The sequence below is a fragment of the Entelurus aequoreus genome, linkage group LG23, assembly GCF_033978785.1.
Source record: "Entelurus aequoreus isolate RoL-2023_Sb linkage group LG23, RoL_Eaeq_v1.1, whole genome shotgun sequence".
NCBI classification, from domain to species: Eukaryota; Metazoa; Chordata; class Actinopteri; order Syngnathiformes; family Syngnathidae; genus Entelurus; species Entelurus aequoreus.
In genome coordinates this window covers 36,084,763-36,112,008 of record NC_084753.1, presented here as the reverse complement: position 1 = coordinate 36,112,008, position 27,246 = coordinate 36,084,763, and the positions used below count along the sequence as shown (strand labels likewise).

General features: G+C 39.3%; 1 protein-coding gene across 6 annotated transcripts in view; it reads left to right on the top strand.

Annotated features, from left to right (window-relative positions):
* The window catches only part of LOC133640990 (serine/threonine-protein phosphatase 2A 56 kDa regulatory subunit epsilon isoform), a 105,497-nt gene that overhangs the window by 38,634 nt on the left and 39,617 nt on the right, over positions 1-27,246 (top strand). For 4 of the 6 annotated variants that reach the window (XM_062034753.1, XM_062034756.1, XM_062034752.1 and 1 more), the window contains one exon: positions 4,171-4,334. In XM_062034753.1, coding sequence (XP_061890737.1) covers positions 4,171-4,334 — 164 coding nt within the window. The remainder of the gene's footprint in view (positions 1-4,170; positions 4,335-27,246) is intronic. The other 2 variants (XM_062034757.1, XM_062034754.1) reach the window with 1 other exon arrangement.

The following is a 27,246-nucleotide window of genomic DNA, read 5'->3' as shown; positions in this document are numbered from 1 at the left end:
AAGGATAGAAATTTAGTTTGTCTCTTTTATCCGATTATTAATCGATTAATCAAAGTAATAATCGACAGATTAATCGATTATCAACTCAATCATTAGTTGCAGCCCTACTTACAATTAGTGCACCGACCCAAAAAACCTCCCTCCCCCATTCACACTCATTCACACAAAAGGGTTGTTTCTTTCTGTTATCAATTTTTCTGGTTCCTACATTATATATCAATATATATCAATACAGTCTGCAAGGGATACAGTCCGTAAGCACACATGATTGTGCGTGTTGCTGGTCCACTAATAGTACTAACCTTTAACAGTTAATTTGACTCATTTTCATTAATTACTAGTTTCTATGTAACTGTTTTTATATTGTTTTACTTTCTTTTTTATTCAAGAAAATGTTTGTAATTTATTTATCTTATTTTATTAATTTTTTTTAAAAAGGACCTTATCTTCACCATAACTGGTTGTCCAAATTAGGCATAATAATGTGTTAATTCCACAACTGTATATATCTGTAAAGGTTGATATCGGTAATTAAGAGTTGGACAATATCGGATATCGGCAAAAAAGCCATTATCGGACATCCCTAGTTTTCAGGTAAAAAAACAACTTATTTTTAAGGTGTGGCGGCTTAAATTTTGCAATGGCCGTTCGCTACGATCAGTTACATTAAGGTGAAACCCTGCTTTTGGAAATGATTGTTATTAAAACCCCACTCAATCACCACGTTTCCATACTCTCAATACCCCTACACAGTGTGTCCCACAGGGCTGCAATGTTTTCATTAGGGATGTCCGATAATGGCTTTTTGCCGATATCCGATATTCCGATATTGTCCAACTCTTTAATTACCGATACCGATATGAACCGATACCAATATCAACCGATATATGCAGTCGTGGAATTAACACATTATTTTGCCTAATTTGGACAACCAGGTATGGTGAAGATAAGGTACTTTTTTAAAAAATTAGTAAAATAAGATAAATAAATTAAAAACATTTTCTTGAATAAAATAGAAAGTACAACAATATAAAAACAGTTACATAGAAACTAGTAATGAATGAAAATTAGTAAAATTAACTGTTAAAGGTTAGTACTATTAGTGGACCAGCAGCACGCACAATCATGTGTGCTTACGGACTGTATCCCTTGCAGACTGTATTGATATATATTGATATATAATGTAGGAACCAGAAGATTAATAACAGAAAGAAACAACCCTTTTGTGTGAATGAGTGTAAATTGGGGAGGGAGGTTTTTTGGGTTGGTGCACTAATTGTAAGTGTATCTTGTGTTTTTTATGTTGATTTAATAAAAAAAAAACAAAAAAACAAAAACAAAACGATACAGATAATAAAACAACCAATACCGATAATTTCCGATATTACATTTTAACGCATATATCGGCCGATAATATCGGCAGGCCGATATTATCGGACATCTCTAGTTTTCATTGTCTAATTTGCTTGATTGGTCATGTGATTTTTAATGAAGGACGTGGGTGAAGTGAGTGATAAACAGCAAAAGCAAAACAAATGTGTATAAAAATACAAATGAACTTTCTTATCACATCGAGATGTGAACAGGGAGAATTCAAGCTGTCTCGTTGCTTGGTTGACTTTTTACAAGTCTTTTCAAGGATGTGCTGAAAGAGTGTAACACATGATGTGGTTTAGTGTGACTCTGCAGTTTCTCCTCACAGGCGTTACATGCATGAATGGGCCACGCCTCCTTAATATGCTTCATGCTTGCACACGTAATTGCCGTAATGAATACCTCTCCGACTGCATCAATCAACAACAAGGCACTTCATTGAAATCTACCATATTTTCTGGACTATAGCGGATATAAGCCGCACCCGCTAAATTTCAGAAGGAAAAAACAAAACACATGTCCATATATTAGCCGCACCGGAATATAAGCCGCAGACATATACGTTGTGAAATTATATACACACAAATATTGTGTAAATGTTTATTTATGTACGTGTACAGCTCTGGTAATGGGTACATTCGCACCCACCTGCACAAATGTACTTCAAAATGTAACAATCAAAATAAATATGATTTTTTTTTGTTTTGTTTACTAGGGCATGCATATACAATGTGCATTAGTTTGACCATTTAAAATCAACGATAACCCCCAATTCCAACCCTTGATGCTGAGTGCCAAGCAGGGAGGTAATGGCTCCCATTTTTATAGTCTTTGGTATGACTCGGCCGGGGTTTGAACTCACAACCTACCGATCTCAGGGCGATTAAGGTATGTAAATAAATATTTACAAAATATTTCTGTGTAAATAACTCCTTTCACAACGTATGTATCCGCGGCTTATAGTCCGGTGCGGCTAATATATGGAAATAATTTTTTTCTCCCTACAATTTAGTGGGTGCGGCTTACATACCGGTGAAAATTCATGGTGACGACGTGGACGAACAGAACTGTCGCGAAACAAGTTGACAGGAAGTGACGTAATCTATACGCGTGCCTGCACCGATCGTGAGTAATTAATGAATTCGATGTACTGCGGAAAGTAGAGATGTCCGATATTATCGGGCGATAAATGCTTTAAAATGTAATATCGGAAATTATCGGTATCGGTTTTAAAAAGTAAAATAAATTACTTTTAAAACGCCGCTGTACGGAGCGGTACATATCCGGTAAAACACGGACATAGGGCAAACTTGCCAACCCTCCCGATTTTTCCGGGAGACTCCCGAATTTCAGTGTCCCTCCCGAACATCTCCTGGGGCAACCATTCTCCCGATTTACACCCGGACAAAAGTATTAAGGCACTGCCTTTAGCGTCCTCTACAACCTGTCGTCACGTCCGCTTTTCCTCCATACAAACAGCGTGCCGGCCCAGTCACATAATATATGCGGCTTTTACACAAACATAAGTGAATGCAAGGCATACTTGGTCAACAGCCATACAGGTCACACTGAGGGTGACCGTATAAACAACTTGTTACAAATATGCGCCACACTGTGAACCCACACCAAACAAGAATGACAAACACATTTCGGGAGAACATCCGCACCGTAACACAACATAAACACAACAGAACAAATACCCAGAACCCCTTGCAGCTCTAACTCTTCCGGGACGCTACAATATATACCGTATTTCCTTGAATAGCCGCAGGGGCGCTAATTAATTTAAAACCTCCTGTTACTCCGACGCTTACCAGAAGCCTGCGGGATGGCCAAGCATGCGCTAATTATTTTAAAACCTCTTCTCACTCCGGCGCTTACCTTATCATGAAAAGCACATTTAAAAAAAAAACGTTATTATTGTCTTACCTTTAGGTATAAATGAGTCCATGCCAGCTCCTTTTGAAGAAAAGCATTGATATAGAAGTCTTCCTTATCTTTCTTCAGTTTTAAAAGTCTCTCTGTCTTTAAGTATTACCTCCTGCTTCGATTAAAAGTCCAGTTTAGAAAACTGTTTTATTCTAGATATGTAATCCTCCATGGTAAAAGTCCAAGCAAACAATGGCTGCACACTCTTGCTGCCGGTTGTCTTCTTCTGCAGCACTCTTCTGCAGTACCAGCAGTCGCAAGAAGGATCACTAGCGCCCTCTACCACCAGGAGGCGGGAGTCATTTAATGACTCATATTTGACCCGGCGGAAGTGCCAAGCATGCGCTAATTATTTTGCGAAACCAGTTTGACCCGGCTGTAATTCGATTCATGCAAATACCATATTCCCGGCGCCAATTCAAGGAAATACGATATATCGGAATCGGTAGTTCAGAGCTGGACAATATCGGATATCGCAAAATAGCCATTATCAGACATCTCTAGCGGAAAGCATAACCAATTTCTGGCGGGATACTACTTCCGTTTAGGTATTCCAACAAAAAGGCGCAGTGTTCCAAAACATGGAAGAGGGTTTTCAACTTTTTTGGCAGTATTGTTAGCATTGCTCCGACTAGCCAAAGACCGGGCTGCGCTTGTATTTGTTATTTTACCGAGTACATGCGTGGCTTATATTTTCTGTGAATCATGTACAAAATCAGTACGCCTCTGTACCAAAACTGAAGGTTTCCTACCGTATTACACCTTTAGTGTTTGATCCTTGACAGATCTTATTTTTTTTCCAGAACTTTCTAGTACCTTGTAGCTCACATGCAGTGTCTTTCTCCGTGTGTGTCCCCCCCCACCCAGCAGGGCTATGTCCTCGGCAGCCACCACACCTCCATCTGTGGACAAAGTGGACGGATTTTCCCGGAAGTCTGTCAGGAAGGCCAAGCAGAAGCGGTCACAGAGTTCGTCCCAGTTCCGCTCTCAGGGCAAACCCATCGAGCTCACACCTTTGCCGCTGCTAAAGGGTAAGGACATGTGTGTGTGTGTGTGTGCGTGTGTGTGTGTGTGTGTGTCAGTGATTTCCTGTCATTGTAAAAGTACGTTTGATTTGTGGCTAAGCAGATGCCAGGTGTGTGTGTGTGTGTGTGTGTGTTCTTTGCAGTACACACACTCACCTGTGTTAATTAATCTACGATGTTCTGGAATGTTCCCACAATACCTAGATCAGGGGCTTGCAACCCAAAATGTCGAAAGAGCCACATTGGACCAAAAATACAAAAAACAAATCTGTCTGGAGCGCAAAAAATTAACAGCCATATATAAGTGTTGTAATGAAGACAACACATGACGTAAGTGTCTATATTAGCTATATTATTCTACTATCAAAATGACTTTAAAAGTCTTATATAAGTGTTATAATGAAGACAACACATGACGTAAGTGTCTATATTAGCTATATTGGCCTTTTGATTGATTGATTGAGACTTTTATTAGTAGGTTGCACATTGGCCTACTATCAAAATGACTTTAAAAGTCTTATATAAGTGTTATAATGAAGGCAACACATGACGTAAGTGTCTATATTAGCTATGTTAGCCTACTATCAAAATGACATTAAAAGTCTTATATAAGTGTTATAATGAACGCAACACATGATGTAAGTGTCTATATTAGCTATATTAGCCTACTATCAAAATGACTTTAAAAGTGTTATATAAGTGTTATAATGAAGACAACACATGATGTAAGTGTCTATATTAGCTATATTGGCCTACTATCAAAATGACTTAAAAAGTCTTATATAAGTGTTATAATGAACGCAACACATGATGTAAGTGTCTATATTAGCTATATTAGCCTACTATCAAAATGACTTTAAAAGTCTTATATAAGTGTTATAATGAAGACAACACATGATGTAAGTGTCTATATTAGCTATGTTAGCCTACTATCAAAATGACTTTAAAAGTCTTATATAAGTGTTATAATGAAGACAACACATGACGTAAGTGTCTATATTAGCCTACTATCAAAATGACCTTAAAAGTCTTATATAAGTGTTATAATGAAGACAACACATGACGTAAGTGTCTGTATTAGCTATATTAGCCTACTATCAAAATGACTTTAAAAGTCTTATATAAGTGTTATAATGAAGACAACACATGACGTAAGTGTCTATATTAGCTATATTAGCCTACTATCAAAATTACTTTAAAAGTTTTATGTAAGTGTTATAATGAAGACAACTCATGACGTAAGTCTATATTAGCTATATTAGCCTACTATCAAAATTACTTTAACATTTTTACATAAGTGTTATAATAAAGACAACACATGATGTAAGTGTCTATATTAGCTATATTAGCCTACTTTAAAAATGACTTTAAAAGTCTTATATAAGTGTTATAATGAAGACAACACATGACGTAAGTGTCTATATTAGCTATATTAGCCTACTATCAAAATGACTTTAAAAGTCTTATATAAGTGTTATTATGAAGACAACACATTACGTAAGTGTCTATATTAGCTATATTAGCCTACTATCAAAATGACTTTAAAAGTCTTATATACGTGTTATAATGAAGACAACACATGACGTAAGTGTCTATATTAACTATAATAGCCTACTATCAAAATGACTATGTGTCGCAGGCTGGAGCAAATCTTCGTTGACAGAAATGTTTAAATGTAATATTTATTCAACACATTTTTACAACATTAGAAACCATTAGTCAATTTAGAGGCTACTCAGAAGGTGAGATAACTCCTGGAAATTACTGGCTTTTAATGGCCAAAGGTATATATACAGTATGTGTGTCCAAGTTAAAGGAAACAGCAGGCTGTCTTCTTTTTAATCTTTTTTTTTTACAATCTTTGGCAAGCTAGGTAATGTTTGCTGTGGTCTGGAACAACATGGCACCCAAACAACTATATGTAATGCAGCCAATATTACATACAGATAATGTGTCATGACACATGCAAACCTAAATTATATACAAAGAGGATACAAGTAAAGGATATTAAATAAGCTCAAATATACCTACAAATGGGGCATAATGATGCAATATGTACATACATCACAGTGTTTCCCACACATTAATTTATTTGTGGCGGTCCGCCACGAAAGAATTACGTCCGCCCGCCACAAATAAGTTTTTATTTTTTATTTTTTATTTTTTTTGTCCTGCCCAGCTTCTCAGGCAAATCATATAGTTGATGTAGATGCCCATATAGGCTGTTCAGATTTACTTTACAAAAGAGAAGTGTAGGATACTTCTCTTGTTGCCTTATTTGTATTTGACCGCTACTGTTTTCTGTTTATTTGTTACTGACTGTGGCAGGACACCTCTGCCTCTGTTTCACTTTATGTTGCTGGTAAATAATATGGTTGTAGTAGTAGGCTAAAGTTAAATTATTTAGTATGCACTAATTAAAGGGGCAGAGCTTTAAGAGACATTTTAGCTTTTATATTTTATAAGATATATTTTTTGTAAGAACCACAATTAATAAATATATTTCAGTGAATTACTTATTGTTCAAATCTGTATATAAATATGTACATAAAGTGTTGTAATTATATTGTAAAATGGATGGATGGATGGACGTTTAAAACAAAACTGTTATTATTAATTAGTAAGTATACATTTTTTGAGCCTTTTTAGAGAAAATCATATCATTGTAGTAAATGATGCAAATTACTCGATGGTGTCATGGTGACCACGCCCATAGCCACGCCCCCACCGCCACAGGTATCTTGGCAGTTTATGGGAAACACTTCATCTAGCCTAAATAGCACGTTAGCATTGATTAACTTGCAGTCGTGCACTACCAAATATGCCCGATTAGCACTCCAACAAGTCAATAACATCAACAAACCTCACCTTTGTGCATTCACGCACAGCATAAACTGTTTGGTGGACAAAATGAGACAAAGGAGTGGAAGATTTTACACGTCAACAAACTGTTGCGTCACAGTCCACTCTGGTGAGTTCAAGAACCGCCGAAATGAGTTGGACAAAACAATGTTCACCAAATACTCTCATCAGTGACGCATGCACACAAACATATTAAACAGTGCACTTTCTAACAATTGTGATGGTTTGTGTCATGTTTGTCCTCAAAATAAAAACATACTAAAACAAAAACATTATTTTCCCCCCCATCTTTTTCCATTTTCAATCCTTTTTTAAAAATGCACTAAAGAGCCGCGGGTTGCTGGCCCCCGACCTAGATCTAAGATCCGAACCCCAGACCTGCACCAACGCCGAGCACTTAGTATTCATGTCGCGTTGCCAGGGAAACGGAGGAATGTCAACACCCCGCCTCAAACGTCTCTCCGCCCCTCACCCTCTGCTTCAGCATTACACGTTCAAATTCACACGGCTCCACACATTTCCCACCTCTCCCTCAGCACGACGCCGGCGTGCTCCTCCTCATCGCCACCCAGAGTGGGGGGGAGGGGCTCTCGAGGTGGCCCCCGGCCCGAGTCAGACACAAGTTTGTCTTGACCATCTGCTGCTGTGTGTTCTTAACGCCGTGTACTGAACGACACACGCAGATGTTGTCAAAAGATTGATGCTCTTCTATTTTTTTATGACTTTCGTTGAATGTACTAGTAATTCAATTACTTCAATAATTTAATTATGGTAACTAAGTAACAAAAGTGTCTTTCTTCTCTTTGGCTCTCAACGAAGGCAGACTCGTTCCCTTATTTCTCCTGCTTTTTGTGTGGTTTTGTCTTGTCTTAACTATCTTGGAGCCTCTTTGTGCACTGTTTCTCCGAAATCAAAACAATGGAATTGATTATCTTGTCTCTCAACAAAATTGACAAGATCTTCTCAGGAAGAAGCTCGGGTTCAGGGGAACCAGTCTGTCCTAGGGGAGTGTTTGTTGCTCGGTACACGATGGACTCTTGGGAGAAGTGGAGGGTCATGACCCTGGCCGTTCTTTCTGTCGAGGAAATCGAAGTTGTCTACCTATTCGGAACTATAACAGGTTGGATCGTGGGTGTCCAACCCTTTTCCCTATTCAGTGGTTTTGGTTTTGGTTAGTAATCCATTCCATAAAGTCAGTCGAGGACCGAACAATAAACAGGAACATACAGGATCTACGCTGTGGTCCACGACGTTGATCCTACGACTTTATGTTAACTATCTTTTCTCTTTGTCTTATTGTGCGTAGCATCTTTTTCCGTAAAGTTCTGGATTAGGTAATGATGTGATGCAGGGATGTAACGATAAACGGCATTAATAGTAACCGCTGTATTGTAGCGTCCCGGAAGAGTTAGTGCTGCAAGGGGTTCTGGGTATTTGTTCTGTTGTGTTACGGTGCGGATGTTCTCCCTAAATGTGTTTGTCATTCTTTTTTGATGTGGGTTCACAGTGTGGCGCATATTTGTAACAGTGTTAAAGTTGTTTATACGGCCACCCTCAGTGTGACCTGTATGGCTGTTGACCAAGAATGCCTTGCATTCACTTGTGTGTGTGAAAAGCCGTAGATATTATGTGGGCCGGCATGCAAAGGCAGTGCCTTTAAGGTTTATTCGCGCTCTGTACCTCTCCCGACGTCTGTGTACACAGCGGCGTTTTAAAAAGTCATAAATTATACTTTTTGAAACCGATACCGATAATTTTGAAACCGATAATTTATCGGCCGATAATATCGGCAGTCCGATATTATCGGACATCTCTACTTTTAGATTTACTAAGGTCTTACATGTTTAGTAACTTTACCAGTGGCAGTAGCCAGACGAAGATGACTGTGTATAACTGGCAACCTGGATGTGACACACTCACAGACTTTTTAATTGGTCAAACGGTGGAGGGCGGGGCATTGAAAACAATAACAAGATTTCGGGGCTGTAAATCTAATTTTGAAATGAGCATAGCCCTGCTGAAATACTGTTATCAGTTATAAAGGTATTCGAAAAGAACATGATTTATTAATGCCTTTTGACATATCAGAACCATTTAATGATGACTTGACATTAATTTATTACATATGGCACCTTTAATTAAAATCAATCAGAGTGTAGATAAAATACTTTCAGTTGTCATATGCACCATTAAAGGCCTACTGAAACCCACTACTACCGACCACGCAGTCTGATAGTTTATATATCAATGATGAAATCTTAACATTATAACACATGCCAATACGGCCGGGTTAACTTATAAAGTGACATTTTAAATTTGCCGCTAAACTTCCGGTTCGAAACGCCTCTGAGGATGACGTATGCGTGTGACGTAGCCCGACGAACACGGGTATGCCTTCCACATTGAAGCCGATACGAAAAAGCTCTGTTTTCATTTCATAATTCCACAGTATTCTGGACATCTGTGTTCGTGAATCTGTTTCAATCATGTTCATTGCATTATGGAGAAGGAAGCCGAGCAAGCAAAGAAGAAAGTTGTCGGTGCGAAATGGACGTATTTTTCGAACGTAGTCAGCCACAACAGTACACAGCCGGCGCTTCTTTGTTTACATTCCCGAAAGATGCAGTCAAGATGGAAGAACTCGGATAACAGAGACTCTAACCAGGAGGACTTTTGATTTGGATACACAGACGCCTGTAGAGAACTGGGACAACACAGACTCTTACCAGGATTACTTTGATTTGGATGACAAAGACGCAGACGTGCTACTGTGAGTATGCAGCTTTGGCTTTTTTTTGCGTATGTACGTAACTTTTTTTAAATATATAAGCTTTATGAACCTTGGGTTAGGTGAACGGTCTTTTGGGCTGAGTGATTGTGTGTGTTGATCATGTGTTTGAATTGTATTGGCGTGTTCTATGGAGCTAGGAGCTAGCAGAGGAGCTAGGAGCTAGCATAACACGTACCGTACCGTACGTGCGCGTCACGTACGTAACTTTTTTAAAATATATAAGCTTTATGAACCTTGGGTTAGGTGAACGGTCTTTTGGGCTGAGTGATTGTGTGTGTTGATCGGGTGTTTGAATTGTATTGGCGTGTTCTATGGAGCTAGGAGCTAGCAGAGGAGCTAGGAGCTAGCATAACAAACACGCAGGTGTTATTATGCAGGATTAATTTGTGGCATATTAAATATAAGCCTGGTTGTGTTGTGGCTAATAGAGTATATATATGTCTTGTGTTTATTTACTGTTGTAGTCATTCCCAGCTGAATATCAGGTACCGTGAGTATGCAGCCTTGGCTGCTAAACATTCGATAACTTGACCGTATGTGCGCGTCACATACGTAACTTTTAAAAAATATATAAGCTTTATGAACCTTGGGTTAGGTAAACGGTCTTTTGGGCTGAGTGATTGTGTGTGTTGATCAGGTGTTTGAATTGTATTGGCGTGTTCTATGGAGCTAGGAGCTAGCAGAGGAGCTAGGAGCTAGCATAACAAACACGCAGGTGTTTTTATGCAGGATTAATTTGTGGCATATTAAATATAAGCCTGGTTGTGTTGTGGCTAATAGAGTATATATATGTCTTGTGTTTATTTACTGTTGTAGTCATTCCCAGCTGAATATCAGGTCACCCCCGGCTCTCACAGCATCTTCCCTATCTGAATAGCTTCAACTCCCCACTAGTCCTTCACTTGCACTTTACTCATCCACAAATCTTTCATCCTCGCTCAAATTAATGGGGAAATTGTCGCTTTCTCGGTCCGAATCTCTCTCACTTCATGCGGCCATCATTGTAAACAATAGGGAACTTTGCGTATATGTTCAACTGACTACGTCACGCTACTTCCGGTAGGTGCAAGCCTTTTTTTTATCAGATACCAAAAGTTGCAATCTTTATCGTCGTTGTTCTATACTAAATCCTTTCAGCAAAAATATGGCAATATCGCGAAATGATCAAGTATGACACATAGAATAGATCTGCTATCCCCGTTTAAATAAAAAAAATTCATTTCAGTAGGCCTTTAAATAAAAGTGTTTTCAGCTTGGATTTGAACACTACCAACATTGAGGCCCGTCTCACATCTTCAGGAAAACTATTCCGGATTTTCGGAGCAGTTTCACCATGTTTGGTCCTGACTCCGGGCACCAGCAGGAGACCACTCCCTGACGTTCTCAGAGCTCGAGATGGTTCATATGGCTCTAACATGGCAGCGATGTACTTTGGCACAATATCTTTAAAAAATACTTGTACACAAAGAGAGCTGTTTTAAAGTCTATTCTCTGAGCAACAAGAAGCCAGTGCAGTGACCTAAGCACTAGACTAATATGGTCGTATTTCCTGATTCTAGCCAGGACTCGAGCAGCAGCATTATGGATGTACTGCAGCTGCTTTACAGCTCGTTTAGAGAGCCCAGTGAGAAGGCTATGACGGTTGTCTAACCTGCTGGAGACAAAGGCACGGATCAGTCTTCCCGAGTCTGATTTTCCTCTGATCTTGACAATGTTTTTTAGGTGGTAAAAAGCTGCTAAAGTACAAGAGACATTAACGTATTTCCTCATAAAGAAACAACAAACCCCATACTGTACTTTTCAATGAAGATAACTTTAAACTAGTCTTAACTTTAAAGAAATACACTCTATACATTGCTAATGTGGTAAATGACTATTCTAGCTGCAAATGTCTGGTTTTTGGTGCAATATCTACATAGGTGTATAGAGGCCCATTTCCAGCAACTATCACTCCAGTGTTCTAATGGTACAATGTGTTTGCTCATTGGCTCAGAAGGCTAATTGATGATTAGAAAACCCTTTTGCAATCATGTTCACACATCTGAAAACAGTTTAGCTCGTTACAGAAGCTACAAAACTGAGCTTCCTTTGAGCAGATTGAGTTTCTGGAGCATCACATTTGTGGGGTCAATTAAACACTCAAAATGGCCAGAAAAAGAGAACTTTCATCTGAAACTCGACAGTCTATTCTTGTTCTTAGAAATGAAGGCTATTCCACAAAATTGTTTGGGTGACCCCAAACTTTTGAACGGTAGTGTATATATATAGTACATATAGCACATATTATTATTATTATAAGAATGAAATAGATATACAATGAATAATTTTTATAATTGGTTATTAAGATGATGTGAAAATTCGACCCCTACCTTGTTTGTTTCCCGTGACGACCTCATTAAAGTTTTTTAATTAATCAGAAATATCAAGCAGCTAAAATGTGTTAAACATGGATAAATATGGAGAGAGTGTTTTACATTTTCCCATCATACCTTGTAGAGATGTCCGATAATATCGGACTGCCGATATTATCGGCCGATAAATTCTTTAAAATCTGATATCGGAGTTATCGGTATCGGTTTCAAAAAGTTACATTTATGACTTTTTAAAACGTCACTGAACGGCGTGGTACACAGACGTAGGGAGAAGTACAGAGCAGTTGCGTCTCCTAGTCATATTTGCCAACCCACCCGATTTTCCCGGGAGACTCCCGAATTCAGCGCCCCTCCCGAAAATCTCCCGGGGCAACCATTCTCCCGATTTCCACTCAGACAACAATATTGGGGGCGTGCCTTGAAGGCACTGCCTTTGCGTGCCGGCCCAATCACATAATATCTACGGCTTTTCACACACACACAAGTGAATGCAAGGCATATTTGGTCAACAGCCATACAGGTCACACTGAGGGTAGCCGTGTAAACAACTTTAACACTGTTACAAATATGCGCCACACTGTGAACCCACACCAAACAAGAATGACAAACACATTTCGGGAGAACATCCGCACCGTAACACAACATAAACACAACAGAACAAATACCCAGAACCCCTTGCAGCACTAACTCTTCCGGGACGCTACAATATACACCCCCCGCTTTGCACTTTGTGACTTCAATAATAAATATGGCAGTGCCATGATGGCATTTTTTTCCATAACTTGAGTTGATTTATTTTGGAAAACCTTGTTACATTGTTTAATGCATCCAGCGGGGCATCACAACAAAATTAGGCATAATAATGTGTTAATTCCACGACTGTATATATCGGTATCGGTTCATATCGGAATCGGTAATTAAGAGTTGGTTAAAATCGGAATATCTGATATCAGCAAAAAAGCCAATATCATACATCTCTAATACCTTGTAATGGATGTATTTTTTGATGCTGATTGGACTTTTTATTTTTTATAATATTCACAAAGTTCAATGAGCAAGTTGTGTTATGTTTTTACGCTGGTTGAATTTTTTCCCCCTGCTCCATGACTAGGGAAGGTTGTTTGGATTGGGTCATACAAGTAATTGCTGTGCTTGATAATCAATAGTCACTGACTTGAGTTACTTTTGTTGGCCACCAGATGGCGTCCAAACGGCAGCTATTAGACCGCTGGCTGTTTGTATGTGATATGGGGACGGCGTGGCGAAGTTGGTAGAGTGGCCGTGCCAGCAATCGGAGGGTTGCTGGTTACTGGGGTTCAATCCCCACCTTCTACCATCCTAGTCACGTCCGTTGTGTCCTTGGGCAAGACACTTCACCCTTGCTCCTGATGGCTGCTGGTTAGCGCCTTGCATGGCAGCTCCCGCCATCAGTGTGTGAAAGGGTGAATGTGGAAATACTGTCAAAGCGCTTTCAGTACCTTGAAGGTAGAAAAGCGCTATACAAGTATAACCCATTTATCATTTATTTATTTATATGAAAACGCAGCGCCAGCCAAATTGTTCATTGGACACACGGGTCGTAGTTTGGACACCCCTGATCGAAAGATTTCAGTGTGTGTATAATAAGCACACTCAACAATGATAATCGTGATCATTTCGGTCATATTGTTGCATCCCCAATGTGATGTGATCACGATTGAAACAAAACGCTGGCAAAAGAAATCATCGGAGAAAGCTGACCTCTGCCAAGGCCTACTGAAAGCCACTACTACCGACCACGCAGTCTGATAGTTTATATATCAATGATGAAATCTTAACATCTTAACACTTATAAAGTGCAATTTTAAATTTCCTGCTAAACTTCCGGTTGAAAATGTCTATGTATGATAACGTATGCGCGTGACGTCAATCGTTGAAACGGGAAGTATGCGGACACATTGAATCCTATACAAAAAACTCTGTTGTAATCTCAAAATTCCACAGTATTCTGGACATCTGTGTTGGTGAATCTTTTGCAATTTGTTTAATGAACAATGAAGACTGCAAAGAAGAAAGTTGTAGGTGGGATCGGTGTATTAGCGGCTGGCTGCAGCAACACAACCAGGAGGACTGAGAGATGGATAGCAGACGCGCTAGCCGCCGAACTCACCTTAACTTCCTCCGTCTGCGGGCCGCCGACCGCATCTATGATCGGGTGAAGTCCTTCGTCGCACCGTCGATCGCTGGAACGCAGGTGAGCACGGGTGTTGATGAGCAGATGAGGGCTGGCTGGCGTAGGTGGATAGTTAATGTTTTTAGCATAGCGCTGTGAGGTCCGGTTGCTAAGTTAGCTTCAATGGCGTCGTTAGCAACAGCATTAAGCTTCGCCAGGCTGGAAAGAATTAACCGTGTAGTTACATGTCCATGGTTTATAGTATTGTTGATTTTCTGTCTATCCTTCCAGTCAGGGGTTTATTTCTTTTGTTTCTATATGCAGTTAAGCACGATGCTGTCACGTTAGCTCCGTAGCTAAAGTGTTTCGCCGATGTATTGTCGTGGAGATAAAAGTCACTGTGAATGTCCATTTCGCGTTCTCGACTCTCATTTTCAAGAGGATATAGAATCCGAGGTGGTTTAAAATACAAATCCGTGATCCACAATAGAAAAAGGAGAGAGTGTGCAATCCAATGAGCCAGCTTGTACCTAAGTTACGGTCAGAGCGAAAAAAGATATGTCTTGCACTGCATTCTAGTCCTTCACTCTAACGTTCCTCATCCACGAATCTTTCATCCTCGCTCAAATTAATGGGGTAATCGTCGCTTTCTCGGTCCGAATTGCTCTAGCTGCATTGTAAACAACGGGGAAATGTGAGGAGCCTTTCAACTGACTACGTCACGCTACTTCCGGTACAGGCAAGGCTTTTTTTTTATCAGATACCAAAAGTTGCGATCTTTATCGTCGATGTTCTCTACTAAATCCTTTCAGCAAAAGTATGGCAATATCGTGAAATGATCAAGTATGACACATAGAATGGATCTGCTATCCCCGTTTAAATAAAAAAAATTCATTTCAGTAGGCCTTTAACTTGCAAACAGACACACACACACACACTTGATGTTTTTGTGTGCTCTGGTGCATCGACTTGTAGAAATGCAACTCGCCAACGCTTGTAATTTAGTGAAGGAGCGGCGCCTGTCCGGATCAGAACACATTCCATCTGATCACAAGACTTGCTGTCTCAGTCCGCCTTATATGTCCATGCAAACCAAGTGGAAGAACTCGGTCTAAGCCTCAGATAAACATTCGGCTCCTGATCCGCGTCGAATCAACCGACCTGTTAAAGTGACCTTGTGAGCGGCGCCTGCTCTGTTCAGACAACCTTGTCGGTCTGGTGCCGGCCACCTTTTGTCCCCAAAGTCCCTCGTCCAATCAGAACGATACGGCGTGTCTTTTATGAACTCGAGGCTGTTGATGTCCAGTATTCTTTACCAGTGAGCACTGGATCGTTGTCTCCAGGATGCTTGTCACTGACCCACACTGAGACAATGATCCTGGGGAAAATGAAGTCTTTGGAGGCACCTGAAGACATTATTTGAGTTGTTTGGCACAGGTGGAGGTGGTTTCATGGGAGTAGTAAATTGGAGTACATTACTTGACTCTCGAGAGGAAGACGCCGAGGGTGCAGTTTCCTCCAGTGGACCTTTGTGGGTGAAAAGATGACGCATGCTGCAGGCCCGCTCACAATAGACACTGATAGTAAAATTTCATCACTTAACGCCACACCCCCAGCCTTCAAAACAACACCTGGGAAATACAACCAGGGAAACCAAATCAATGATTGTCATCGGCGCCAACAATGTCTGATGAAAGACGTCATGTGCCAAACAAACGTGCATGGACATGCTTGCTAGAAACTTTCAGTGTTTCCCACATATTGCCAATATACTTGTGGCAGGAGGGGGTGTGGCGGGGTTGTGGCCAGGGTGGTGTCAATATGACAGCATCATATCATTTGCATAATTTGCGATAATGCATATTTAAAAAGGCAAAGCATTTTTATAAATATATGTATTATTAATTTGTATTACATTTTTCGTATTATATAGTTTTGCTCTATTCATAATTGTTGGTGCTTATTTATGACTCAAAACCTACCTTTTTAGAAAAGCATATAGCACTTTTTTAATATAAATTTTTACTAGAGATGTCCGATAATGGCTATTTTGCCGATATCCGATATTCCGATATTGTCCAGCTCTTAATTACCGATTCCGATATCAACCGATACCGATATATACCGTCATGGAATTAACACATTATTATGCCTAATTTTGTTGTGATGCATTAAACAATGTAACAAGGTTTTCCAAAAAAAATCAACTCAAGTTGTGGAAAAAAATACCAACATGGCACTGCCATATTTATTATTGAAGTCACAAAGTGCATTATTTTTTTTAACATGCCTCAAAACAGCAGCTTGGAATTTGGGACATGCTCTCCCTGAGAGAGGTTGAGGTGGGAGGGCGGGGTTTTTGGGGTAGCGGCTAGCGGGGGGTGTATATTGTGGCGTCCCGGAAGAGTTAGTGCTGCAAGGGGTTCTGGGTATTTGTTCTGTTGTGTTTATGTTGTGTTACGGTCCAATTGTTCTCCCGAAATGTGTTTGTCATTCTTGTTTGGTGTGGGTTCACAGTGTGGCGCATATTTGTAACAGTGTTAAAGTTGTTTATACGGTCACCCTCAATGTGACCTGTATGGCTGTTGACCAAGTATGCTTTGCATTCACTTGTGTGTGTGAAAAGCCGTAGATATGTGACTGGGCCGGCACGCAAAGGCAGTGCCTTTAAGGTTTATTGGCGCTCTGTACTTCTACCTACGTCTGTGTACACAGCGGCGTTGAAACCGATACTGATAATTTTGTAACCTATACCGATAATTTCCGATATTACATTTCAAAGCATTTATCGTCCGATAATATCGGCAGTCCGGTTTTAATTTTCCTGAGGGAACTGTCCTGAAGGAATCAATAAAGGACTATCATCTATATTATCGGACATCCCTAATTTTTACTGTCTTGTTTTAATACTTTTATGTTATTACTCTGCAGCACTTTAATAGTAGTCGTTCGAATGTACAATGCAATACAAATAAAATCTATTATTATTACTATTATTATTATTATTTACAGGCATGTGAAATTTTCCGTGAAAATGCGGAACTTTGCGTTTTTAAACATTTATTTTTGAGTCGAAATATCACTTCTGCGTTTTTTTTCAAGTTGTCCAAACTACGCTTCTTCAATTTAGCCCGCGAGATGTCGTGGGTTCAACAAAACATTGCACCAGTGAGTGCTTTTAAATAAATCAGCACAGCATTCACTTATATGACACAATCCAAACAACCTTCACCAGTCATGGTGCAAAAAAAAAATGCAACCAACATAATCATTATCGTTAATCGTTTGCAATTAACAGGATGTGGGCGTGGCATGGCGCTAGTCTTTGATCTGCTGTTTCGCCATTACCTCCCTGCTTGGCACTCAGCATCAAGGGTTGGAATTGGGGGTTGAATCACCAAAAATGATTCCCGGGCGCAGCCACCGCTGCTGGTCACTGCTCCCCTCACCTCCCAGGGGGTGATCAAGGGTGATGAGTCAAATGCAGAGAATAATTTCACCACACCTAGTGTGTGTGTGACAATCATTGGTACTTTTAAGGCCTACTGAAAGCCACTACTACCGACCACGCAGTCTGATAGTTTATATATTAATGATGAAATCTTAACATTGCAACACATGCCAATACGGCCGGGTTAACTTATAAAGTGCAATTTTAAAATTCCCGCCACACTTCCGGTTGAAAAACTCCTTTGGATATGATTTATGCGCGTGACGTCACAAAATCCACGGAAGTGGTTGTACCCCATCTGACCCGATATAAAAACCTCTTGTTTTCTTCGACAAAATTCCACAGTATTCTGGACATCTGTGTTGGTGAATCTTTTTCAATTTGTTTAATGAACAATGGAGGCTGCAAAGAAGAACGTTGTAGGTGGGATCGATCGGTGTATTAGCGGCTAAGCACAATACTTACAGCAACACAACAAGGACTACTTACTACGCCTAGCCGATGCTTGCCGCCAAACCCACGGATGAAGTCCTCCGTCGCGCCGTCGAACGCTGGAACGCAGGTGAGCACGGCTGTTGATGAGCAGATGAGGGCTGGCTGGCGTAGGTGGAGCGCTAATGTTTTTATCATAGTTCTGCGAGGTCCGGTTGCTAAGTTGCTAAATTAGCCTTAGCGTCGTTAGCAACAGCATTGTTAAGCCTTACCAGGCTGAGAATTTTTAACCGTGTAGTTACATGTACATGGTTTAATAGTATTGTTGATCTTCTGTCTATCCTTCCAGTCAGGGGTTTATTTCTTTTGTTTCTATCTTCATTTGAGAACGATGCTATCACGTTAGCTCAGTATTTAAGTGTGTCACCGATGTATTGTCGTGGAGATAAAAGTCACTTTAAATGTCCATTTCGCGTGCTCGACTCTCATTTTCAAGAGGATATAGTATCCGAGGTGGTTTAAAATACAAATCCGTGATCCACAATAGAAAAAGGAGAGCGTGTGGAATCCAATGAGCCAGCTTGTACCTAAGTTACGGTCAGAGCGAAAAAAGATACGTCCTGCACTGCCTCTCAAGTCCTTCACTGTAACGTTCCTCATCTACGAATCTTTCATCCTCGCTCAAATTAATGGGGTAATCGTCGCTTTGTCGCTCCGAATCTCTCTCGCTCCATTGTAAACAACGGGGAATTGTGAGCAATACTAGCTCCTGTGACGTCACGCTACTTCCGGTACAGGCAAGGCTTTTTTTATCAGCGAGCAAAAGTTGCGAACTTTATCGTCGATTTTCTCTACTAAATCCTTTCAGCAAAAATATGGCAATATCGCAAAATGATCAAGTATGACACATAGAATGGATCTGCTATCCCCGTTTAAATTAAAAAAAAATCATTTCAGTAGGCCTTTAACTTTTAACTTTTTACCCAAACTTTTTACCCAAACTTGTTTACCGTGTAGTAAACGACCGCGCCTCTGTACCGTACCGAAACGTGTGGGTTGGGGTCTACATCTGCTTGGTGCTGGAGGGTCTGTTTAGAAGCGAGAGAGCAGATCAAAAATAGACAGACGGGTTCAGATGTACAATGATGCCCCCTCAGCTCCAACTCCCTCGGCTCCTGTTTGGCCGGTGAAACCCACCGACCCGCCAACCTCGTCTTGCGCTCCCCCCGCCGTACTGCCCTCAGGAGAAACCCGAACCCCGAGGTGTCTCTTTACATTTCTGCAGCAACACTTGCTACAAACAAGCCACGAGAAGGAAGCGCTGCCAAACTCGTCCACATGTTCGCCGCAAATCCGCTCACATCGATACGCTCGTCACCGCCGTTTCCCACAGTTGGTGCCACCCGGGGAGCGGAATCCTGACCGAGTGAGTGACCGCTTTTCGGCCGGGATTGGGAAATGGCGAAGGGGAGGTTGACAAGTGGGCGCACTGCTTGCATGGAGCGTTTTAAAGTTAGCCTTGGCTGTCAGGCCCCGTCATAAGTGTGGAGGTGTGCACTTAAAATGGAGCGGCGCTGTAACAGAAGGAGAGTGTGTTTGCTGGCTGTGAGCTCAATGGAAAGTCCTCCAGTGAAAGGAGAGCATTTTTATTCTTCCCAGTCCGCAACGGCAGAATGTGTGTGGTTTTGTAGTAAGCTGGTGTTGACATTCCATGAGGACGCAGCGTAACTCTGAATGAAAGCAATTTCCAAAGTGGAGGATTTCACTGAAGACACAGCCTAGTAGAAACTGCTCCTGGTTCCTCGTATCCTCTGGCACTCACAACGGGGACACTGCAGCTGCTTTGAAACTTTGGGATTTACTCTGAGCCCGCTGGGTGTTTGTCCTCTGAGGACCCCTAAAGTTGATATCAGCACTTCAGTCATCAACAATTGCATCATCAGAGAAATGGACATTGAAACAGTGTAGGTCTGACTTAGTAGGATATGCACAGCGAGCAGAGAACATAGTGAGTTCAGAAAGCATAAGAACAAGTATATACATTTGATTATTTACAATCCAGGGAGGTGGGATGTGGAGGGGGGAACACTCAAGATAGCAGAGGATATAACGCAAAATATGGATTGTCAAGATCGTGGTTTGATCGTCAAAGATGTTTGGTTATCTGTGATAAATGCTTCTGATATTCTGTACATTACATGTTGTACACGTTAATGGTCTTCATATTGCTGCATGACAATGTTTTAACCTTCTCTATTTATTAATATAATGTAATGTTTATCCTGCTAAACATCCTGCAATTGAGGACAATCAACCAGAATATATATTTTATTTCAATCTGGCAGAAAATGTCCCCCTCAATATTCCTCAACTGATGTTCTAGCATTTATTTAGGTAGAAATATCACAGATTACATTACAAAGCATGATTGTAATGTAAGGCCATTTTTCATGTTATTGTAGGCCGGATGTGACACGTAGCGCTATCATTGTGAAGCTTGAAGTGTGTGATTGGTGTGAAAGGGGTTTTGATACGTAGAGAAGTGACTCTAGACTTCCTGCCTACCATCTTTCCTTTCTGCTGAGCTTTCATGCCATCCAACATAAGCATGTTCTCAATGTGGACCAAACAGGAATCCAACCACGGAAGTGAAGCCCCACCTCTCTGCAAACGCTCCAGCAGGCGGTTGCTCCAGTGGTATTGTCTCACAACCATTGTGAATTTAAAGAAATAGTCTTGTCTTGCCATGGCTTTGGACATGGTATTTCTATAATCTTTTCTTTGGCCCTTTCTGCTTGCCAGTGAAAGCATCTTCCCAATGTCTAAATGGTCAGAAAGGTTATTTGTGCGTCAAACAAATTAGCGCCGTTAAAGTAACTTATGGTTAACGTGTTATAGTGTGTTAACTTGGACAGTTATAATAACAGTATTTTTTCGGGAAAAAATATTGTTTTATATTGTATTTTATAAAATATAATTTCAAAAAAATTATATTCCAAAAGCTCCTCTTAGAACTGCTGACCTATACGCTAATGTTTCTCGGCAGTTTCAGTTTTCAAACATTGTAGTTGCGCTGTATTACTCTCTCTAAACCAGGAGTGTCAAACGTGCGGGCCGAATCAGACCCGCAAATAGGTTTTATCCGGCCCCCGGGAAGAGTTTGCTGAGTATAAAAAATTTTTTATGAAAGAAACTGCTGTTCTAAATGTGTCCACAAGATGCCGCAATAGCAATTCTTTGCATTTTTGTAGATGCTACATATGGATGCACATGAAAAAGTGCAATATATTTATCTGTACAGTAATCTATTTATTTATATCTGCACCTTATTGCTCTTTTATCCTGCACTACCATGACTTAATGCAACATGTCATACTTATCTGTACTGTGAAGTTCAAATTTGAATGACAATAAAAAGGAAGTCTAAGTCTAGTCTAAATATGTAAAAAAACAAAACACATGATGTTAGTGCACCAGTCGAGAAAAATGAGCAAACTACATAAATAACATTCTGTAATTTGATTTTGTTATTATTTTTTTATCTTGATAGATTGAAAATTAACACCAATGAGTTGACTGATGAACATTATCATATAATTTATTCAGAAAATATAAGTAATGACAAATAAAGAGAGAATACTATAAACCGCAACATGTAAGTGTAAAAAAAAACCCAACACCATTATGATTTGTACATTTTCAGAATGTTCTTGTTCTATTTTTAAAACAAAGAAAACAATCTGAAGTTTTCTTTATTTCTAAGTTATCGTGCCGTGATTTTACCAGTCCGGCCCACTTGGGAGTAGATTTTTCTCCATGTGGGCCCCCATCTAAAATGAGTTTGACACCCATGCCCTAGACCAGTGGTCCCCAACCACCGGGCCGTGGCCCGGTACCGGTCTGTGGATTGATTGGTACTGGGCCGCACAAGAAATAAATAAAAAAATAAAAAAAATTTTAAATATTTTTTTATTTTTTTATTTTATTAAATCAACATAAAAAACACAAGATACACTTACAATTAGTGCACCAACCCAAAAAACCTCCCTCCCCCATTCACACAAAAGGGCTGTTATTAATATTCTGGTTCCTATATTATATATCAATACAGTCTGCAGGAATACAGTCCGTAAGCACGCATGATTGTATTTTTTTATGACAACCAAAAAAATAAAAATAAAATACCATACCCATTTTGTGGGACAGGCTTGGTTGCGTCATCTACTGTACATGCATTATCACGTCAGGGCGATATCATTGAACTCTCTATTTTGATAGTTTTTATTGTACATCGTTTATATCCCGCAATCCTTCATATTTTGTGATATGCATTTTGCTTATGCTAATTATTGTTTGGTTGTATAATGAATGAATGAATGAATTGAAAAAAGTTTATTTCGGTCATATAATCAACCATCAACCACTTTGTGTGACCAGTTTAACAGTACAGATTACACATATTTAACAATCATACACGTTTACACACAAAAAGAAAAAGAATGACCGAAAAAGGAATAGGCTGAAGCCAACGCTTATATTTGCCTATCCTACACTATCACTGGAAATTAGATAGCCTGGAACATCAACGTTAAAAAAATCAATGGGATGAAAGTAATTGTTACTATATTTTATCATTTTCAATTATTTCACCTTTCAAGATTTTCTTAAACCTTAACAAAGAACTACATCACTGAGCTTGTTCCACCATTTAAGTCCTGAAACTGAAATACATTTGTATTTTATATTCCTTCTTACTTTACCTATTTCAAAAATCAATATCCCCCGTACATTATACTTTTCTCCTCTTAATTGAAATAACCTAAGAATACTAATACTAATAATCAGGGCCTTTCACTTGGATCCAGTCCATGACCCAGGCTGGGTCTTTTGTTGTCATGGTAAAAACTACAACCCAGTGGAGTGGTGAACACTAAGGGTGGAGGAGCGGTACTTCCTGTGTTAAGTTTAGATTGTTGTTCTTGGCCTGAATGACTTGATTGCTGGAGAAAAAAACACCGTACCATGTTTTGACTAAAGGTGTGAAAAACGACCTATTCTTCGATGCACCACGATCACAAATGGGGACTATCCTGAATGGATAGACACATGTCCAAATATCGATTGTTTACGTATGGGAAATAAAGTAAAACGGACGGTTATAAATTACTGATCTAGTGCAGACACTCCATGGAGGCAGGAGGAAAGGACAGGCTATGCTAGCCGCAGCGCTAAGCTGGCTTGAGTGTGAAGTAGTGAAACCAGAGAAGAAAAATGCATTGTACACTTCAACTAACTGGAACTGTGTTACAATAGAGACAGTAACGAGCTAACAAAAGGAAATTAGCAAGCGACACAGTGCCACAAAGCTGTCAGCCATAGATTTGAATGAGTAGTAGATGTATGTGTTTATAGATGTGTTTATATGTGTATATATATATGTGTTTATGTGTATATAGATATGTGTTTGTGTATATAGATGTGTTTATATGTGTGTATATAGATGTGTTTATATGTGTATATAGATATGTGTATATATGTATATAGATGTGTACACATGTATATACATACATATACATATGTATACACACATATACATGTGTATATATGAATATGTACAGTATATGTGTATTTACATACTGTATGTATGTGTGTATATATGTATATACATATGTATGTGTAATTACATATGTATGTGTAGATATGTATATATGTATGTGTATACACTGCAAAAAGTCAGTGTTCAAAAACAATTTTAAAAGAATACAAAAATTAGGGGTATTTTACTTGAACTAAGCAAAAATATCTGCCAATAGAACAAGAAAATTCGGCTTGTCGAGACTTTCCAAAACAAGTAAAATTAGCTAACCTCAATGAACCCAAAAATACCTTAAAATAAGTATATTCTCACTAATAACAAGTGCACTTTTCTTGGTAGAAAAAAAAAGACCTTTTTGCTCAATATGTTGAAAAATATTCTTAATAATGGATTAATAATGGATTAGATTTATATAGCGCTTTTCTAGGCACTCAAAGCGCTTCACAGAGAAGTGAGAACCCATCATTCATTTTTACAACTCATTCAGTCATCATTCATTCACCGGTGTGAGCGGCACCGGGGGCAAGGGTGAAGTGTCCTGCCCAAGGACACAACGGCAGCGATTTTTGGATGGTAAGAGGCGGGGAGCGAACCTGCAACCCTCAGGTTTCTGGCACGGCCGCTCTACCCACTATGCCATACCGCCCCTTAAATAAGTAAATGCTAGTGCCATTATCTTGACATAATGATATGCGCTCGGCATCATGATTTTTTTTTTTCATGCTTGAAGTAAGAAATTATTACTTTAAAAAAGTAGTTTTATACTTGTGAGTGTTGATGACACAGCTTTGCATGAGTTGATATTCTAGTTTCAAGCATGTTTTACTCAATATAGGTCATCAAATCTCAGCTACAAGCTGTAATATCTTACTGAGATAATTTTGGACCAAAACCCTTAAAAACAACTAAAACTCTCTAACATAAAATCTGCTTAGTGAGAATAATTATCTTATCAGACAGAAAATAAGCAAATATCACCCTTATTTGAGATATTTAATCTTACTTAGATTTCAGTTTTTGCAGTGTATATGTATATACGTTATATATGTATATATTATACATACATGCATACACACATATATTTATACATACATACATTCATACATATACATATATGTACATGTATATCCACATTAGGGCTGCAACTAACGATTAATTTGATAATCGATTAATCAGTCGATTATTACTTCGATTAATCGATTAATAATCGGATAAAAGAGACAAACTACATTTCTATCATTTTCCAGTATTTTATTGAAAAAAAAACAGCATACTGGCACCATACTTATTTTGGTTATTGTTTCTCAGCTGTTTGTAAATGTTGCAGTTTTTAATTAAAGGTTTATTTTAAAAAAAAATTGCCTCTGTGCATGCGCATAGCATAGATTCAACGAATCGATGACTAAATTAATAGTCAACTATTTTTCTAATCGATTTTAATCGATTTAATCGATTAGTTGTTGCAGCCCTAATCCACACATATATATATCTACACATATATGTATATATACACATATATACACTACCGTTCAAAAGTTTGGGGTCACATTGAAATGTCCTTATTTTTGAAGGAAAAGCACTGTACTTTTCAATGGAGATAACTTTAAACTAGTCTTAACTTTAAAGAAATACACTCTATACATTGCTAATGTGGTAAATGACTATTCTAGCTGCAAATGTCTGGTTTTTGGTGCAATATCTACATAGGTGTATAGAGGCCCATTTCCAGCAACTATCACTCCAGTGTTCTAGTGGTACAATGTGTTTGCTCATTGGCTCAGAAGGCTAATTGATGATTAGAAAACCCTTGTGCAATCATGTTCACACATCTGAAAACAGTTTAGCTCGTTACAGAAGCTACAAAACTGACCTTCCTTTGAGCAGATTGAGTTTCTGGAGCATCACATTTGTGGGGTCAATTAAACGCTCCAAATGGCCAGAAAAAGAGAACTTTCATCTGAAACTCTGACAGACTATTCTTGTTCTTAGAAATGAAGGCTATTCCACAAAATTGTTTGGGTGACCCCAAACTTTTGAACGGTAGTGTATATACTGTACATATGTGTGTATATGTATACACGTATTGTATGTGTATATAAATATGTAGGTGTATTTTTAAATGTATATGTATCTACATAAGTATGTGTGTATATTAGTGTAAATTAATATATATGTGTATATGTATATTAGTGTAAATTAATATATATGTATATGTGTATATGTATGTACATATATGTATATGTATTTATGTATATAAGTATCCTTTGTGTATATCTGTAAATGTATATATACACACAGATATAAACACAGAAATGACGCAAACCCGCATATGTTAGCAGCCAAAGGAAGTTGGGAGCCTTTTATACATATTATTATAACAATATGAATTGTATTCATAATCTTATTGTGAGGTGGCCAAAGATTCCCACCTCCGTCTGACTGAAGTTTCTGTCCAGACATAGTCAGTCAACTTTTATAACCGTTCAACTTTATCCTGCATCCGCAGCCAAATGAAACATGAGCAACACAGACTGTTTGAGAGGCTTTTTACTGGTGCATCTGTTTTGATAACATACAGCAGCAGAACTTGTAGTTGCAAAGAAATGAGAGGCGCCTCCAAAGAAGACAGCTCTGTCATGTTGCGTACATGCACAATACTGGGTCTCCGGCACACCTGTCACACAGAGAGGGCGGGGCCATGGTCCACCCACGTGCACTGTTGCCAGCCACCGTAGAGCAAAGTGCATGTGTTAATGATTGACAGCAGTGTGGTGCGTCACACTCACGGTTGCCAAGATTGTTTGTATGTGCGTCATTAATTAATATTTATACGGCCACTTTCTTCCATGACATGCATCCCAACTTTATATAGTGCATCTAGTGATGGACGACAGTGGGTCCCCAGTGACTTTGTCCTTTTCCACCATTTGTCACCATGATGTCACAGGAAGTGAAGCCCTGACATGACAGCCTGTTGTGATGTCACGTACACATGCCAATGTCACGCTTGGTAACCTTGTGTTCCACTTTCCTCAACGCATTTGCATGAATGATACATGAGGATGCACCATGACAGTCAGTGGTAAACGTCCCCTGGCAGGCTGATCCGTGACGCAGGGTTTTCACCCTCATGCTTTGGCAAGCCCAGCAGAGCAAGACTTATACAACGGATTTTTAGCTTAGGTCTATTGGTACGGCATCCTAATGGCGCGGTACGTTCCCTGTGTATTATGGTGAGGGTTTGGATACATACCGGTACAAT